At 41.6% G+C, this 20,164-nt stretch overlaps 1 protein-coding gene across 1 annotated transcript; it reads left to right on the top strand.

The window, feature by feature from the left end:
- The first annotated feature begins 2,173 nt into the window (after positions 1-2,173).
- Positions 2,174-12,049, top strand: LOC135542285 (phosphoinositide-3-kinase-interacting protein 1-like). Its single transcript, XM_064969140.1, has 6 exons — positions 2,174-2,425; positions 2,830-2,958; positions 3,378-3,494; positions 5,396-5,569; positions 5,876-5,954; positions 11,575-12,049. Exons 1-6 carry the CDS (start codon positions 2,359-2,361, stop codon positions 11,792-11,794), a joined length of 786 nt encoding a protein of 261 aa, XP_064825212.1. The 5' UTR covers positions 2,174-2,358; the 3' UTR covers positions 11,795-12,049.
- Positions 12,050-20,164: the final 8,115 nt, after the last annotated feature.

A 20,164-nucleotide genomic window follows, 5' to 3' on the forward strand; every position in this document is an offset into this window, starting at 1 on the left:
ATTTTCTTATTTCAGTGTTTTTTTCCCCCTCATCTGTCTAACAATGACCTATTTAACTGTCCAAATGTTTTTCCATTGGAAACTTTCCTTACATAATTAAGAAAAGGAAAGTTGGGTCTTTTCTGGAAGGTGTGTACGTGCTTCCTGCACTCTGGCGAGGGTTTAATAGGAACCTGGAGGCTGTCCGTCTGGCCTTATTAGAGCTTTGGTTACCATTTCCCTGAGACTGAAGGTTTACCTGGATATAGCCTTGGAGGTTTCATTAAGTCTGTGTCCAGGTAATGACACGGCAGACAGGAACAAGTCTTTTATGAGCTGAGTGTTCCATTAGTGTCACAAGGAATCTTCTCTAACTGACATTCTGCCAGTCAGTGCAGTTCTGGTTATGGAAATAATAAGAGTGAACATTCACACTTTACTCAGCACCAACACAACTTGATTTAGGTCAACTCAATGTAAAGTTAATAAATATACGAAGTGTCTCCGTGTGAGATTGGTTTTTAGGACTGACAATGAAAGTAATATACTGCATTAGAGAGTGTGTGTGTGTTTAGATGAACCAGAGAGAGAACTGGGTGTGAGAGAGTATTTGTATTGGCATGGGGAAGAAAGACAGAGTGACTATAGTATGGGATAGAGAGTACGAGAGAGAGGGAGAGTGTTTGTATTGGTAATTGTTTGAAAGCAGGGTGACGTTTGTTTGAAAAGCGGCTGCTGAGTGAATGAATCATGCTCTGCCAGTGGCCTGTGGCTCTCTCCTTCTGCTGGGGTCAGCCAACAATGACAGGGGCCTCTCTCCTTTGAGCACCCAGCTGCCTGTACAGGGAGAGGGGGCAGCATTTAACATTGGCCCCCTCCAGTCCCCATGGCCTTCTGATGTCCTGTCAGGGACAGAGGCTGAGGGAGAACATGGCGGAGAGAGGGGGTGGGTAGTGGAGGGAGCAAAGGGCATAGCTTTGTATTTGTCACATGTGCCGAATACAACAGGTGTAGGTAGACCTTACAGTGAAATGCTTACTTACAAGCCCTTAACCAACAATGTTTTAACAAGTTAAGTAAAAATAGATAAGTATAAAACTTCAAATAAAATTAACAAATAATTAAAGAGCAGCAGAAAAATAGCAATAGTGAGGCTATATACAGGGGGTACCCGTACAGAGTCAATGTGCGGGGGCACCGGTTAGTCAAGGTAATTGAGGTAATATGTACATGTAGGTAGAGGTATTAAAGTGACTATGCATAGATGATAACAGAGAGTAGCAGCAGTGTCGGGGGGGGGGCAATGTAAATAGTCATTTGATTAGTAGCCATTTGATTAGATGTTCAGGAGTCTTATGACTTGGGGGTAATAATTGAGGTAATATGTAAAGTGTTGCAAGTCAAGTCTATTGCCAGCACTCATACTTTATAGTGTGAGTCTTTTGGGGTAATCTTTGGACAGCTCAGGAAAGCAGAGAGGCTTTTTGAGTAATACAGTGGGACGGTGTCTGGACTCTGGGCAGTCTCTTTATTCAGAGTGTTGTTTTGTACGCTGGCGAAGTAGGCCAGTGGGGGAATAATTTATGAGTTCCGTAATGTGTTCCATTGGGCCTAGTGGGCCAGCAGGCTGAATGGGGAACAAACAAGGGAGAAGTGTTTCAATGCTGTTACTCTAAGGAGCTTCTCATTGTTTCATTTTCTGCAATTCATTTTGCCACGTCTCCTGCAGCCGATAATGTAGTTGGTGGGGCAGTGGGTTGGCTTTGCTCTGTGCTGCCAAAGGAGGAGATCACCTAAATCTTACCATCAAAAGAAGATTAGAAAAAAGGATGATACAATTGATCAGTGATCAGTATAACAAGGCCATCTAAAAACCTTTTCATTTCACACAGTTCATTCAAATCAACAGATCCTAAAGGAACCATATATTATTTACTGATACAAACTACATTTTAACAGTGAGTTATTCAAATCGTATAACTACATGACGATACGATATGAAAAGGTGTACTATTCAGTGCCGAGTAACCAATCTGAGCATGTCAATTTGGTCCCAATGGATGGAGCGAGTTTCTGAGTTGAGCTCTTTTGGCTCTACGTTTAGGACATTGAAAAGGGCAGCGCGCCGCAGCTGTCGCTGCCCGGTACTGCAGTGCAAAGGGGCGTTCCTTGTCCGAGAGAGCGAGAGAGAGGCTGTTTACGAAGAAAACAGATCTTGCTTAGACAAGAAGAAGGGCTCGTCTGCAGAGAGGAGAGCAGTTTGACTGAATTATTCAGCATAGGCTCTTCCACAACAAAACATATTGTTCTTTTTAAATAACCCATCTATTTCCTTTTGTGCACTGATCATTTTTCGTTTTTATTCATCCTGTCTACGGAATGTTTTTCTTGCTGCACTTTGTTTTGCTAAGCATTGCTTTAGCGGACAGAACACCCAATGCTGAAGGTAACACAATTCTCTTATTATGACGACTGAAAGCAATGCCTTTGTTCACACTAGTCTATTTATTATTACATGTAATGTTCATTTGTTTTCGTTATATACTCAATATGCTCCCTTTATCAGTTAAGAATTGTATGGTTACATTATGGCTTAGGACCTGAGACATTGAGTCCAAGAAAATGCAAGTTCTAAAATGTATTTGTTTACAACAAGAAGATTCAATAATACATTTTGTGTTGATAATTAATATGAATGTAGGACTACAGCACTTTCGTGGCAATTCCTTGTTGAATGTGTTTCTTCTAGATTCTGCACTCACAGTATATTGATGTTTTATTTGCTATTAATTTTTCCTCTTTATTTTCAACTGAACATGTTAATTTTTCCATAAATCAATGTGTCCCCAGACTGCATCAAATCCAACGGCATAGAGTACAGAGGGGATCAACAGAGCTCCTACACAGGACTAACCTGTCTGAACTGGACCAACACAACCCGGGACTATGATGTTATGGCGTATAGAGATTCACAAATGGGTAAACTACATTGTCATTTCATGACACAATCAAACATGTAATATATCATCAAATTGATAGTTCATTGATTTTACAAGTTCTCACCGGTCACCATTGCTGGAGTGTTCACTAGAAGTGCCCTGGTTTAAATGGCACATTTGTTGTGATGGTAAACATGTTTGTTTGGTTATAGATGTTCCTGACACGAGTGTATAACTCAAGGCTCTAGTCTCTCTGTGAGGGTTATATTAGTAAGGTCAGGGTTGATGCATTTCAATATTGTTGCCACAATACAGAGCCAGAACATGCATTTCAGTAGTACAGTATATTTCATAACTTTTGTGTTCATTATGCAAGCTTGTAATGAGTTATACCGTGAGGGTTTTTCCACCCGTGAGGAACAGTGAGGATGTTGATGTCCTTTTCTCCATGCTCTGTAGGTATTGGGGAGCATAACTACTGCCGTAACCCAGACTCATCTGAGAAGCCCTGGTGCTACGTGACTGGCCCAGATGCTGTGGCACAGAGACAGTCATGTGACATTGACACCTGCAAAGGTATTTAGCTGCCCAGTCATAAAAAAATAAATAATCAGTCTAATAGAAATAAACATATACCTGGCGGAGGGAATATATATTATGCACACACATTGAGATGTAGGTCAGGGCTGGGTAAAAACACATTATTGGATGAGGAGGGGGGCTACTTCCTCTGCCCTTCCCTAAATGTATTCTCAAAGCAGTTCTCGGAAAGGAAAGTCACTGTAGTTGAGAAATCGCTAACTTTAAAGAGATGAAATGTAAATGTTTTTCTCCGAACTAACCCTGTGAATGTTATTATTAAGGTGCGAGGCTCTAGAAGTGTTATGGTGGGAATGTCCCCCTAAGAGTTGGCCTTGAGAACCAAGCAAACTAATGGGAGGCGTGTCTTTCTTTCTCGGGAACCTAGAATGTATTTCTTCTCAAGTTCTAGAAGGCAAGTTCTAAACTGACTTGCCTAGTTAAATAAAGAATACATTTTAAAAAAGGAAACTAGAGATCTTTAGCTGAAGATTTTTAGACAAGAGATATCTGTAGTTATTTTTTTATGGTTATGCATTTATACACAAACTGCTGCATTTTATTTTTAATAACCCTGCTGATTAGGCATATCTAGAGAAGTTTCTTCTGCCATGTGAAAAGCTGTGAGAGAAGAGTCAATCCACTATGAGGCTGTTTCCTGTGGGTTTGATCTTTGACCTCTCATTGTCTGGGAAGACAATACATGTCAAACAATAACAAGGGCCCTGTCCTTAAGGAACCTGCAGATGCTACATTTTAAAGAGCCATAACTTGTTCGGCAGGCGGCTGCCTAAAGTTAGGTATAAGCCTGAAACTCTTACTCAACCCATTGGTGGAAATGAGACCTTTCCCATGGAGACAGCAGGCAATTGGCTAATGCTGGCTATGACCTCATGTTCTTTAACTCCAGCAGAGTTGGTAAACACCTTTTTTGGAGAGCAGATGTTGACATCCGCAGCTGCAGTTTCCTTTTCCCTGAGACTGCGATCACGTCACACGTAGTGCTCTTCTGCCCCATTGTGCTGTGAAATGGCTGTCATTTTTGATTATGCATTTTCTTTATAGAACTGCTTCCAAAGTAAACAAATTAGACTAATCCAGTAGCTCTCCTGCCCATCTGAGGATAGCCTCTGTGTCAACTTTATTGATGGCAAACAAGGCAGTGATTAAAAACCATGCTATTTACTACATGGAACCAAGTGGAAATTAGTTTCCTCCTCTATTCACTCATTTTGTAACGACGTTCTTCGTTTGTCGCAAGAAAGTCGGACCGAAATGCAGCGTGTTGGTTACTCATGTTTTTTAATGGAACAAACGACGATACATGAAATAACTTAGAAATACAAAAACAACAAACGGAACGTGAAAAACCTATACAGCCTGTCTGGTGAAACACTAACACAGAGACAGGAACCAACACCCACGAAATACAAAGTGAAACCCAGGCTACCTAAATACGGTTCCCAATCAGAAACAACGAGAATCACCTGACTCTGATTGAGAACCGCCTCAGGCAGCCAAACCTATACCAAACACACCCCTAATCAACCACAATCCCAATGCCTACAAAAACCCCAATACAACAACACAACAACATAAACCCATGTCACACCCTGGCCTGACCAACTAATTATCTAAAACACAAAATACTAAGACCAAGGCGTGACACATTTATTTATTTTATGTCAATGTTGATTCTACAATAAAGCACGTAAAGAGCCTCTTCTGGCCGGCCTGGGAAATGTGAATCATTAAACAAGAAATAGAGTTAAAACTATTACTATCATGTGTCCTCAAGTACAGAAACCCAAATACAACATCAGAAAAAACAGAACGCAAGCTAACATGGCGGTTGGTCAGTGTTTGGGGACTGGATGTTGATCATATTGTCTCCACAGACGAAGCCCCTACAGAGGCAGAAGAAGGCCCCCTCACCACAGCAAAGACAGAGATCTTTGAGCCGGCCAAGTCTGGGCTTGCCCAGGGAGGGGGTAATGCAGTCCAGCCAGTCATGGGCATCATCCAGAGGGTACGCACAGGACCCAAGAAGAAGAAGGACCTGGGCACTCTTGGTATGTCCTGATCTCATTGCTGAGAAATAGGGGAAAGGGGCGATGCCATAGGGCCATAACATGTGAGCCTAAAGGGACAGTATTAAAAAGAATGGGCCAGCTTGATGCAGCTCGGCTTGGTACAATGAGATGGATATAAATGGTCATAAGTTATAAAAGATTCCAAATATTCTCATAGTCACAACAGCATTATTTACCTCACTGCAAGTGAACTGCACTGATATGCACATTTTCAAATACATAGTGTATATAAACTTTTGTGAATTGAGTTTGGTAACCAGAGCCGGTTTGTCATGTCTCTTTCAGGCTATGTGGTTGGCATCCTCATGATGTCCATTATCATCCTCCTCGGGGTGGGCATCACCGTCGGATACTTCTACAAGAGGTCAGTATCAGCCACTATGCTACATTAGGTGCTACAACTGGAGAGACAGCACATTACAACCCTAGCTATGTTTTGCTACTTTGTTAGGTTGTATCACGTGGTATGTGTGAGTGACATAAGAACTAGAGCACATGTCGTGCACCACAAGACTAAATGGTGCCTCTCCGGAGAGTAGGAAAACAATGTTTCATCGATTTGCAACAGATGCTTTGTTCTACTGCGAGAGAGACAGTGGTGTAGTGGTGATTCAAAACTGGAATGTAGCGTTGCACAGGCAAGCTTAGACTTGTCATGTTCATGATGAAGGCAGCAGCTCTGAGTGCTTGGAACCTATTTGGCGGAATGCCAGTGGGGTGAGGGAGGGAATGTGTGGGCAGTGGGCACAGAATGTTACCAGGATGTAGAGGATGTAGAGCAGTGTCACTCGGATGCAATGAGACCAACTGCCACAAAGACAACAACGTGAAAACAAGAAACGTAATGGAAAAACAGGGGAAGAGAATGCCTGTGGTCTGGATATTTTAGGCACCCACATTTGATTCTGAAAGAGTGGAGAGAGAGAGAGAGGGGGGGGGGGGTAATGTGATGCTTGCTTAGCCTTCTACATGTATAGTAAACATGTATCATCACATATTGATGGTGAATCCATGCCACCAATGATATGTGTATGTGTTGATTAGATCAATTTCCAATCATATGTACATACAGAGTTTTAGCCTTTTTCTTTCTCATGCAGTAATATCAGGTTTAGGGAAAAGGTACAGCCTCTGAAACCCAGGCGTGTCGAGTTAACGAGACAAGATTTGGAAGAATAGCTGCACAATAAGTAAATAGCGAAGGTTAGGAGGATTTGCTGATTCCTGAAATGACATAACGCAGACCCAATGTGTAGAATCAGTGCTGTAGTGGGGCGTAGTGTCGCATAGAAGCAGGGGGCAGGAAGAGGCTCCTGGCCAACAGTATGGCATGTTCCCTGTGCCGGCTGGGGCTCAGCAGATAGCAGACCTCACAACACCCTCAGATTGTGTCCCGAATGGCACTCAATTCCCGACATAGTGCACTACTTTTTACCAGAGCTCTATATAGGGAATAGGGTGCCATTTGAGACAACTCCAGTCACCTGCCTGGACTGGGTTTGCTCATACTTCCTGGACTGGCTTAGCTCATACTGCAGCATGCCTGCCACCACCTACCCCCAGTCTCCATCAAAACATTCCCTTCCCTGTACCAGACCAGATACTGCCTTGAACCGCCCCTGTCATTTCTGCTACCTCAAGATTAATGGACACTGTTAAAAATACCCTCTTCCAATGATATGAGACTCAGCTTGGGACACTTAAAAATAGCCTCATCCAATGATATGAGACTGAGCATGGGACACTACCTCTCGTTCTTGTCATGAATAGAAATCAGGACCCAAGATGGCTCTCCAAGTGTTTTGAAAGATTATCCAGGCCAAAATAAGTTGCTGAGGCACGCTATGATGAGCCTCTCTGAATTAAAGCTGTGTTTTCCTCAGGTTAAAGACATTAGTTCTGCAAACTGCAGTGTGAAATAGCAACTGTCAACCCCATGTGTGTATATAATCTGCCCCAACACTATGATCAGTACCACACAGTGGCGGAACTATAGTTTTATACATGGGGTGGCCAAGGCTACTTCAGGGGGTCCATAGACCATGACAGAAAATGAGTGTTTAACCCTAACATGGCATCTAAGGAGTATGAATGAATCGTATGATTACTGATTGGAGGTAGAAGTGATAATTCACGTAACGCGGAGTTCTTCAATGTGGCAGATAGTGTGGTCCAAAGGGTTACCTCATATAAAGGGTTACCTCATATAAAGGGTTACTTCATATAAAGGGTTACTTCATATAAATGGTTACCTCATATAAAGGGTTACTTCATATAAAGGGTTACCTCATATAAAGGGTTACCTCATATAAAGGGTTACTTCATATAAAGGGTTACTTCATATAAAGGGTTACTTCACTAGAATTCTATAACATACTATGGATAGTCAGTGTCTCTACCTCAGAACTGCAGCTCAATTTCTTTCTCTCTCTCACGCACGCACACACACACACACACACACACACACACACACACACACACACACACACACACACACACACACACTGGAGAGACTTGACTCACTCTGTTTTCATTCATATATAATCTGGGTCTATAAGTGTTGAACATCCAAAATATTTTCAGAAAATAAAGATCAAGCACCAATAAGATAGCATTTGTGTGTTACATATATTGCATAGTTTATTTACAAAAAAATGTATTTACAAAAAAACACTGCAATTTGACACACCTGGTATCAAGCAGAAATGGAGTTTAAAAATAATTTGTGCCCATCAATATTACAAATTTAGAGTATCATATTTATGCTCATATATATTATGTTAACTAATATCAAAGAAAAGTTTGGGAATTGGCCTAATCAAGGCAATCAATTATAATTTAATCTTATCTTATCTATAATTTAATCTAATCTTTCAGCTGACAAAGTGTAAAAATATTTTGTGGTTGGCCCCGTTGTAATAGTACCTCACAACTAAAGACTTTTGTTATTTTTTCTTTAAATCTTTGGTTTCATCTGCAATTACACTAAAAACGTAACTTTCTTTTACTTCTCTTATTATTTCACTTTGTACCATCTCAGCTCAGCCCTCAATAACTTTGTTCTGGATTTGGTGGCTTGTGTACTTAGCATTGCCACATGCATTCATCCTCTTCTCCATGAGAGGGTCATGCTTTGCTATTTCTTCTAAGATTGTCAAAACATTACCCTTGTTGTGAGTCATCAGACTCCCGATGACCTCTCTGTGCTATATTTTGAGTGATAGTTAATAGGAGCACATCTGCAATTGTTATAATGTAAGTACAGTTTTCCTCCACTTTCTTTTTCCAGTCCTCATTTATGACATCTAACATTGATGAGTTGCTGTCAATATCCCTTTTATGCTGATACCAAGCATACATAGCATTGATATGATGCTCTGCCTCCGAATGGAGCTTAAACCCAGAATCTTTAAACAGTTACAAAAACATGACTGTGATGTGAAGGCAGATTCGGGTGCATTGGGCAGAGAAACATGACTGTGATGTGAAGGCAGATTCAGGTGTATTGGGCAGAGAAACATGACTGTGATGTGAAGGCAGATTCGGGTGCATTGGGCAGAGAAACATGACTGTGATGTGAAGGCAGATTCAGGTGCATTGGGCAGAGAAACATGACTGTGATGTGAAGGCAGATTCAGGTGCATTGGGCAGAGAAACATGACTGTGATGTGAAGGCAGATTCAGGTGTATTGGGCAGAGAAACATGACTGTGATGTGAAGGCAGATTCGGGTGCATTGGGCAGAGAAACATGACTGTGATGTGAAGGCAGATTCAGGTGTATTGGGCAGAGAAACATGACTGTGATGTGAAGGCAGATTCGGGTGCATTGGGCAGAGAAACATGACTGTGATGTGAAGGCAGATTCGGGTGCATTGGGCAGAGAAACATGACTGTGATGTGAAGGCAGATTCAGGTTTATTGGGCAGAGAAACATGACTGTGATGTGAAGGCAGATTCGGGTGCATTGGGCAGAGAAACATGACTGTGATGTGAAGGCAGATTCAGGTGTATTGGGCAGAGAAACATGACTGTGATGTGAAGGCAGATTCAGGTGCATTGGGCAGAGAAACATGACTGTGATGTGAAGGCAGATTCAGGTGTATTGGGCAGAGAAACATGACTGTGATGTGAAGGCAGATTCAGGTGCATTGTGCAGAGAAACATGACTGTGATGTGAAGGCAGATTCAGGTTTATTGGGCAGAGAAACATGACTGTGATGTGAAGGCAGATTCAGGTGCATTGGACAGAGAAAAATGCCTACAGGTAAAACAATAAATTGAATCTTGACTTACAGAATATTTAAGCCATGAATTGTCCTTATACCAGGCGCTGTTGAAAGCCCCTTTCCTAGTACCATGCTGAGTTCTGGGAAATGTTGTCAAACACGGCTGTACAGGACCCTCTTCTCTGGATCTTGAAATGTCTGAAATACACGTTAAATAATGTGTCATATCTCTATGGAAATGTATAATTAAGGGATCCGCAAGATTAGATACTAACAGCTGCTAACTAAAATGTGTAGTGTAAAGTATAGGCCTGGCCTACCATTGGGTCCTTCTGGAACAACATATCTGGTGCTTGATGCAGTTGGGAGGGGCTCGATGACATCTCCTGGCAGCTCTGGCTCACTGTCTTGCTCAGAGGTCTCTGTGTCATCCCTTGATATATCTATTGCATTAAAATAACACAATAACCATTAGTGTATAATCAAAATAAAAATACCACAGCCATCAAACAAGAACACACACAAATCAACAAGCAACATTTTAAAGTGAGGCTTAATCTGACAAAATCATCTATTAAAAGCTGGAGCTAAACTTAAATTCTGAACTGGGCATGTGACTGACTGTCTGGTGGATTCTCTGACCTGGTGTTGGCAGACTGGGTCCTTGTGAAGTCTGACCACACTGACTCTGACGAGCGTCATGTAGGGAGCTGCTCTGGGGTTTGGTGGTGATGCAAAGGCTGGGGTCTGTTTGCACCTGATCTGCCTGTTTCTGCTTCTTTAAAAATAAGTCTGATCTCTCCCTTTCTTTTCATGTTTAATTGACCCAATGCAAAACCATTAGTGGTTACATATAAGCATCCAATTACCCACATTTTAGACCAATCTCAAACTCAATCTCAATTATAAATCCCCTTTATCATAACTGTATGTTAAAATCAACTACCGGCCTAAGTTACTAGTTCGATCATGGCTGGCCCTACTCTGCAGTAAGGAACTTAGCGAGCTAAAATTTCTTACACCTTTACGATAGCAAACAGGCTATCTGCAAATTGTGGTAATCTTTTGAGTAACGTTAACAGATTGATAATAACAATTCTTTGTTTTGAGTTCAAGTACGAAAATCTGAGTTAATGAATTTCAAATGGCTGAATGTTAACTTGCTGAACACTGACAGCTGTAACCTACTAGTTACCCCACATCAGCTAAATATTCGTATACTGTAACTTACGACACTGCACTGTATATGCGTGTATTACTAGCACAGATGTAAACATAATGTTAGGCTAAATTGGGAACCGATCTCTCTTATCTTATGAACTGTCTGTTAACGTTAGACCTTTGGCTCCATTAACTTACACAGCGACTCAACTTTCGTAAAAGTTGTTCAGGAAACCTAAACCTGACGCTAAACCTTAAAACTTACTTAAAATATGATGCGAAAAGAGCTAGTGGATCTGTGAAAATGTTCTCTTCTTCTTCTGTATGTTCTTCTTCTGTATCTCGCAACCAACGTTAATATTCTCTCTTCCTCGTCCTCGATTTGTAAACGTCAAAATAACTGCTTCTTTCAACAAGAGGGGAAATGAGATGTCAATCAGCATCAAACTGCCAGTAGGGAATGACATTTTGGTGTGGCACCCGGGGTGGCCAATCCGATGTCAGTGGTGTCCAGTGCCACCCCGGACACCCCTCTGGCTCCGCCCCTGGTACCACAGTCCACCAAACCTGTTCTGTCTATGTGTTGTTTTCTGCAGAGGTCGGGACCTGAAGCAGCAGCATGACCAGCGTGTGTATGAGCGGGAGATGCAGAGGATCACCCTGCCCCTGTCGGCCTTCTCCAACCCAACCTGTGAGTTGCTGGATGAAAACACCATCGTCATTACGGCCGAGAAGCAGACCCCCACCCAGGATGGTATGGTAGGGGAGGGGGGAGACCCCCTGATGGGCCATCAGGCTGGTACACCAGGAGCCTGAGCACTGACCACCCCACTAGACTGGGAATGGACCATGACATTCGAACCTCAGAGGATCAAAACACTCCCCTAGCCTGACCTCCCTCTGCCCCCAAATCACCCCCCTTTTAAAGGCCTACAAGGAGAAGGGATGAGCTCCAAAGACTGAACTGTGTCCTTATTGCCCTGCTTATAACACACACACACACACACACACACACACACACACACACACACACACACACACACACACACACACACACACACACACACACACACACACAAACAGGGAAAGAATACGACACAACATGTGGAGGAGGACTAATTTCACTCCATGTGTAGACCATCCGGTGAATCTGGTGATGGTTGTGTACAAATGTGAATGTCAGGGATGCTCATTGAGAAATAGTGTATTTAATATCTAAGAAAACATGATCATGGGCTGACCCCCTGCTATAGCAATGGGATGTGTATCAATCAACGTTAATGAGAGAGGGTGATTTTATGAGCTTTGGGTGAATAGAGTAAGAGTCTGCTTGGAAAGGGGAAATTCATAGCCTTTTCTTATTTTCTGCTTTCTTTTTCATATTGAAGTGCGGCAGTTGGGTGTTAAGGGCTTATCAGAGAAAACAATGCTACTCACGTCCCCTGACCCTTTGGCTGTGCTAGGTCAGGTATGGGAGTGCATCTAGTATACAGTAGATGTATAGGATAGCCCTGTTAGACATCTGTGTTTTTCTGTCTGAAAGAGAGTGTTGGAACAGATGTGTGGAGTAATGAATTAGCTTCAGAGAAAATTCATATTAGGTCTAAATCAGATCTGCAAAAGAAAAGGCAACATCTCCCGCTCGCTGACGCTGTGGCGTTGCCTTAGCATGATGCATCTGAATGTATTGCATGGTTCCCCAGGTGACCTTTCTGTTTAACTCATCTGAAGTCTGTGTGACAGAAGCCAATATACAGTAACTACAAACATCAGCCCATTCGTTGGCTTTACATGAGACGGACTGTATCGTTCCTCAGGTTAAGGAGTGACAGGAAAAGGGAAACCTCTTTTGAAAAACGAAGAGACAGTTTGTTCTCAGGACAAAATGCAGCAGCACTGGTGTGAAACAGAACACCGCTCAGTCTGCTGTCTGGCTAGAACCAGACAGATCCTGTTGAATGATCTGGACAGAACAGAACAGTCTTTTGTTAAGGGTTGACGCCTGTGACATTAGATTTAGAATTTAGACCATTGAATTATGTGTCCCAAATGTTTGGGCAAGCAGTGGAGCAAAGTAAAAGAGTGTAAAGAAGATATAAGTACAAACCTTTTGAGGTAACTGAGCTTATTAGATATGTACAGGATGGTTTAACTGCTTAATAAGTAGTCTGTCACATTTTGAAATAGGATGCTGAAAGTAATGCCACAGAGTTGGTTAGAAAATATATAACGTATCATCGGAGTCATTGATTTCAGCACAATCTCTTTTGTTGGGATGAAATGTAATATCTTTCTGCTTTACATGGTTGCTCTATTGATCTGCTAATGCAACCTTGCATCACTCCAAAATGGTATTTTGTGATGAGACTTTTCATCTTTCAAATAGTTGAAAATCATTCTGCATCACTGGTTACTTCTCAATCCTTGTGGTTCCTTAATTTTAGTGCAATGTTTTGTAAATATAATTTTCTTCACTTTTGCAATGCATCAAAGTACTGTTGCTCCTCATTGGAGGTTAGTACTTGTATTTGTATGTTTGGCAGATTTTTACTGCTGTGACTGAAATAAAACTGATTTTGAAAAAGATGAACTGCATTCTCATTCCTCACCCTTAAAGGGGCAATCCGGAATTGAAACAATAACAAAGTGGATGCCCCCCCACCTCTTTTTTAGTAAAAGGCAGAGGGATGCGCCTGGATAAATGTAACCACTCTCAAATTCATAGAGCTATCATGCAAGGACTGACCAAGCTATACAAGTTATGGGCCTATAGAAACCAAGATTGGCCACTAGATTATAGCCAGCTGATCTCTCCTTAAAACATCAATATTCTCTAAAATCCCCCACACAGCTGATCTCAGTTGCAACCATCATCCACCACCGATTTACCACTTCATAACACGGATATCGGCGTTATCTTGTCCTGATTGCTACCAACATTTTTCAAGTCAATTACGCCCACTGGTGGGTATTATCAGAACAATTTGATCTTGCTATTTTAACTCACCAAGTGCTGTTTATCTATTTGACAATCATTTTGTACTCTGAAATAAAGTATTTAATTCCCTCATTTACCACAACAACTCTTTATGAATGGAAAAGTCATGTTGTAGGATACATTTTTCATTTCAAATGTATGTAATCCATTAATGGTCATTTCTTATCAAGAAGGGAAAAGCCAGGAAATATTCCTGAACTGTAGGCTACACATTTAACATTTGAAACTAAATTGGTATTTTGTTGTATTTGAAATTGAATTATATTGCATTGTAATATTGTGCGGATAGTGGAGATTATTTAATTAAGTTATGTGTAGAACAATGTGATAACACTCAATAGTGAACCTTCATAATTTTGTTTAGGGCTACTGTACGAAATAGTATTTAGGCCAGTAGGTCTACTGTAGCATATTGTAGGCTACTTCATTGAAGAAACAATGTCTGAAATGTGGTAGGGGGAGTCATTTCTTATGATATGGAAGCCGTTCTCCAAAGAAACAGATGCAAAGAGCTTTGTTTTAAAATTATATTTAAATTGTCTATCACACCCGTTGCTGCAATCCATATCACTTTCATTTACAATGTAATTGATTAAAAGTTGGTCTTCAATAACTTTATTTCCGCAGTCATAATCATCGTAATTGACAGGCTACATTTCCCAGTATTATTTCAGTTATAATATGTCACAATATCCCATTTATCTTTTTCATTTTCTATTTCGTTGTTCCTGATACATTACATGACCAAAAGTATGTGGACACCTGCTCATCTGTTCCTGATACACTACATGACCAAAAGTATGTGGACACCTGCTCATCAAACAGCTCAATCCAAAATTATGGGCATTAATATGGAGTTGGTCCCCCCTTTGCTACTATAACAGCCTCCAGTCAAGTTCTTCCACACCGATCTCGACAAACCAATTCTGTGTGGACCTTGATTTATGCACGGCCTTTCCTAAAATGTTGCCACAAAGTTGGAAGCACAGAATTGTCTAGAATGTCATTGTATGCTGTAGCGTTAAGATTTCCCTTCACTGGAACTAAGGGGCCTAGCCCGAACCATGAAAAACCACCCCAGACCATTATTCTTCCATCACTAAACTTTACATCCGCCAAACCCAGATTCATCCGTTGGACTGCTAGATGGTGAAGCGTGATTCATCACTTCACATAACGCATTTCTACTGCTCCAGAGTCCAATGGAAGCGAGCTTTACACCACTCCAGCCGACGCTTGGCATTGCGCATGGTGTTCTTAGGATTGTGTGCGGCTGCTCGGCCATGGAAACCCATTTCACGAAGCTTACTTGTTGGATCCTATCTGAGAGAGATTGCATGGAGATTGCATGGTTGTCTGCTCGATTTTATACACCTGTCAGCAACGGGTGTGGGTGAAATAGCCAAATCCACTAATTCGAAGGGGTGTCCACATACCTTTGTATATATAGTGTAGGATGTTTCTTCATTGGGGTGAGAATAGTGAAGGCAGACAATGACCATTTCCGCTGTCCGAGGAAGAGGAAGACTAGGGCCCAACTCAGCAGAGAATCTGTTTCCGTCCAGCAGATGGCGTTTTTTCATTGCTTCGCCCACCAAGCAAGGAGACCAATGAGTGTCGAATTTGGTCAACAAAACAATAAATGGCTTATTTGCAATGTGAGGTTGATTTGATCAAATTTTGTAATTTCAAGTTTCGTAATGCTTAAGTTGTGTACTGATATAAGTAGGACACGTGGTATCCCAGCAACTTTGAGAAAAAACACTTTATATCAGAGTTGTCTGATGCATATTCATGCAATGAGGCTTGTAAATAGCAGATATAAAAACGAGACAGAACAATGAAACAGATATTTCATCGGATGTATATATATGAGGCATCCGTTTGGCGTTTCCACCCACTACCAAATATGGCGGTGAGAGGAAGCGCAGTGGCCGGCAGCGGGAGGAGATTCATTCTGCAAATTTTCTCATCGATGAAACATTTGATTTTAATACAGTTTTTTGTTTCCAAAACTAGAATCTGTTAAGAACAGAGTGGACAAAATATTGTTGTTAAGGAGTGCAATAGTGAATTAAGCTATTGCACACGCGCACATCAGAGAAGGCTCTTGAGTGGCGCAGCAGTCTAAGGCACTGCATCTCCATGCTAGAGGTGTCATTACAGACACCCTGGTTCAAATCCAGACTGACCGTGATTGGGAATACCATAAGGTGGCTCACAATTGGCACAGCGTCGTTCGGGTTTGGCTGGTGCAGGCTGTCATTGTAAATAAGAATTTGTTCTTAACTGACTTGCCTGGTTAAATAAAAAAAAACAATAGGCTGTTGTTAGTTTGGCATCTCTCTCCATTGAATACAGGTGGTTGACGTCAACAACCTCAATCGAATATTTAAAAAATAATTACAATAATGAGATGTATCCACTAATGCAAAGAAAAGATAGGCGAGAGCTAACGCAACAGGTTAGGTGAATTAACGCAGCAGGTTAGGTGAGTTAACGCAGCAGGTTAGGAGAATTAGGTTAAAGGTAGTAAAGGGTTAGCGACAATGTTAGTTGTCAACAACTGTTGTCCCCGAGGCGACCAATAGATGGAGCGGAAGGCCAACTCTATATCGCCACAATGGTAGAAATATAAACAAACCATCCGTGGAGACAAATCATTAGTATCATAACACTGGTTTCACACAAAGGGTAACTGCCTACGTGAAGTGTCTGAAAGTGGGCGTTGAGAAATAAGTGGGGTTATTGAAACATAACAGCTGAGCTAATTGGGCAGATTGGTTGCCACTCAAGAGCGTTTTGTTTGGCTGCTTCCCTGTAGCGTTTTAGCTAAACTGGTTAGGATAACTAATGTATCAGGTTAGGAGAATGAACGTGGCAGCTTAGGAGAATTAACGTTGCAGGTTAGGAGAATGAACGTGGCAGGTTAGGAGAATAAACGTGGCTGGTTAGGATAACTAACGTATCAGGTTAGGAGAACTAAACTAGCAGGTTAGGAGAATGAGGTTAAGGTTAGGAAAAGGGTTAGGCTTAGCTAAAACACTACATAAAAGCAGCAAGCAGCCATGCAAAATGGTCTTGAGTGGCAACCAATTTGCCCAATTAGCTGTTAGGTTTCCATACACCCACTTATTTTGCAACCGCCACTTTCAAACACACTTCACATAAGCAATTATCCATGACTCGCTTGACACCATTACAGCATCAGATCAGCAGAGTGTACTATGAAGCAGAGGCGATTTCAGCACGTAAATCTGGGGGGGGCAAAAAATACAGAACACATTAATTGCACTATAACGGTGACAAACGGTGCCAACAAACTGTTAGGGCCTACATAAAGCTGTCCCAACAGCAGTCCCAACATCTTACCACTGCTACACCTGGCTATCAGCGGAGCCTTGTCTGGCAGCGAAACAGTTCATTCAGCCTCATTTACTGTCTTTAAAAAAAAATAGCTGATATGGCTGACTTACTTAAACAAATGTGGTTTCTAATGACAAATGAGATGTACAAACTATGGAATAAAGGGACGACAAGCAGATAAGAGGCAATCCGTAATTTTGATTAAGACATTCATGAGCGAGCTCGGATGGACATAGTCACTATAACTATTTTGTTTAGCACTTTTGAAATGTACAACAACAGAATTCAGAACATGGGCAGTTCTTACAGTGTTCTCCCTGTACACCAAGTCAGAACCGTAGGATAAATAAAGTGGGCATATAAGCAGACAATGAAAGCTCTTACAATATTCGATGATTACATTTCTCTAAAACAGGTTAAAGGCCACATGTGCACCACCAAGTCAGAATAGTAGGTGAAATTAAGAGGGGTAAATTGACTAGATTATTAGGGTGAGGCACATGGGCTACTAACATTGTTCTACACAATATACACTTAGTATTACTTTCTTAGCTACAGTATACATATCTCCCTGGCATATTACATCATTTATGCAGCAGCAATAGCATACAATACAATACATTTTTGGACTCAACTTGTTGTGCTGTGACCACTTGAACAAGAAGGTGGCGCGGCGATCCTTCGTGGGCAGATTTTGTCATCAAAGTCTGGCATTCTCTGGATTTATGGTGCTTTCAAAACAACTGGGTCTCTGAAAAAAACAAGGTCATGATGACGTCATTGATCTTCAGGTTGTAGCTTTAGAAAGAGGCCGGATTTTTCAATTCCGATTTGGATGACCGTTCAAAATATATTTTCCCAGTTGGAGCTTGTTTATTCCCGACTGCCCAGGTGTCTTGAACTCACTGAAGTCAAGTTTTTGCAATTTCGGGTTAACAGACATTTTCTGGGCACAGTTGAGATACCTACAATGTTGATTTGAAAATAATAAGTGGCACACAGATCCTTAAAAATTGTAGGATCAATTGTAAATTGTCACACATATGAAAAAGGCTGCAGACCCCCTGCTATAGGCTATATGAAGTCACCCTTGTGGAACGCGCATACTGTGTACTATGACAGTGACATTGTCTTGTGTGCTTACCACCAAAATTGTTGCTCTGCATTCAGAAATGTTCCTTGTAATGTGTGTGCCCAGCTAACTCATTTTTGTATTTGCATGTTCCCCAGGGAAGGGAAACGTTCTGCGAATATTGAAGCATTTCATCAACAAGGTGTTTCTGAGAATAATGAAACGTTGTATCAACGAACGAGGCGGATCGGAGAACATTGAAATCTTTTGTATCAACAAGACTGCTCCGATAATATTAATATTGTAGTACAGTAGCCAACGTAGAGGCGGCCAGCGACAGTTTATCCTCCGGCCAGCTTGTCTCTGTCTGATATTATTGTGTTGTCTAAGCAGTATCTGGGTGCTCATTATATCGACACTATAGCTAAATAATTTACCAATATTTAATGACGTTTTGGCATCAAGATTCATCTATTAGAATATATCATTGTAATTCAGGAAGATAGACTACAAGACTGATAGAGTGAGAGGTGGACATGCATTATAGCAGAGGCAGGTAGGCTACAGGTAGGGATGCAGGCAGAGGATGATTTAGGCCTACAGCAAGAAACACTTTTTTTTAACCCAACTAGGTAATCATTCATTATTTGCATTATCTCAATTATCATTCTGTCACGTGTGTTACAGCCTACAATTGGTATTGTATTTGAAGCCAAAAATAAGACATGTATTTTGTGGAAATGCTCTAAATAGTGGAAGAACCTTAAACTGGCTTTAAAAAGAGAGAATGCAGAGATCAGAAGAGAGTGATTTACTGCTGGTGGTGGACCACCAAAAAAAGGCAAAACTAATGAATTGAGTGACTTCCTGTCTGGAATAATAAAGCGCCAGCAACCTCTGGATGGTATACCAGACGATGACCAACCTCTGGCTGGTATACTAGACGATGACCAACCTCTGGATGGTATACCAGACGATGACCAACCTCTGGCTGGTATACCAGATGATGACCAACCTCTGGCTGGTATACCAGATGATGACCAACCTCTAGCTGGTATACCAGATGATGACCAACCTCTGGCTGGTATACCAGACGATGACCAACCTCTGGCTGGTATACCAGACGATGACCAACCTCTGGATGGTATACCAGATGATGACCAACCTCTGGCTGGTATACCAGACGATGACCAACCTCTGGCTGGTATACCAGATGATGACCAACCTCTGGCTGGTATACCAGACCATGACCAACCTCTGGCTGGTATACCAGACCATGACCAACCTCTGGCTGGTATACCAGACCATGACCAACCTCTGGCTGGTATACCAGACCATGATCAACCTCTGGCTGGTATACCAGACCATGACCAACCTCTGGCTGGTATACCAGACCATGACCAACCTCTTGCTGGTATACCAGACCATGACCAACGTCTGGCTGGTATACCAGACCATGACAATTTGGACAGTTAAGATGAAGAACTGAGCACAAATTGTACATATACCAAAGAAAGTAAATTGGTTACTTGCTTTGGTAAATATATTCAACTGTCTGTGTCAATCATTCTTCTTCTTTCATTCTAAGGACCATATGAGTTTATTTGTGCTTCTAACAGTGTTCTTTTTCCAGAGGAAAGGAATGTGAACAGTGTGGAAGAGCTAGTGCACAGTGAGTGTGTACCCTCCACATCTGCTATAGCATCCTGGAGAGAAGACGCTGCCACCACCTTTCAGCAGAGAACAAACA

The sequence above is a fragment of the Oncorhynchus masou genome, chromosome 1 (genome assembly GCF_036934945.1).
Source record: "Oncorhynchus masou masou isolate Uvic2021 chromosome 1, UVic_Omas_1.1, whole genome shotgun sequence".
NCBI lineage: Eukaryota > Metazoa > Chordata > Actinopteri > Salmoniformes > Salmonidae > Oncorhynchus > Oncorhynchus masou.

Coding starts and splice junctions, on each gene's coding strand:
- LOC135542285 (XM_064969140.1), top strand. CDS start 2,359: ATGTTTTTCTTGCTGCACTTTGTTTTGCTAAGCATTGCTTTAGCGGAC. Junction 2,426..2,829: donor CAGAACACCCAATGCTGAAG/GTAACACAATTC, acceptor ATGTGTCCCCAG/ACTGCATCAAATCCAACGGC. Junction 5,570..5,875: donor GAAGGACCTGGGCACTCTTG/GTATGTCCTGAT, acceptor TGTCTCTTTCAG/GCTATGTGGTTGGCATCCTC.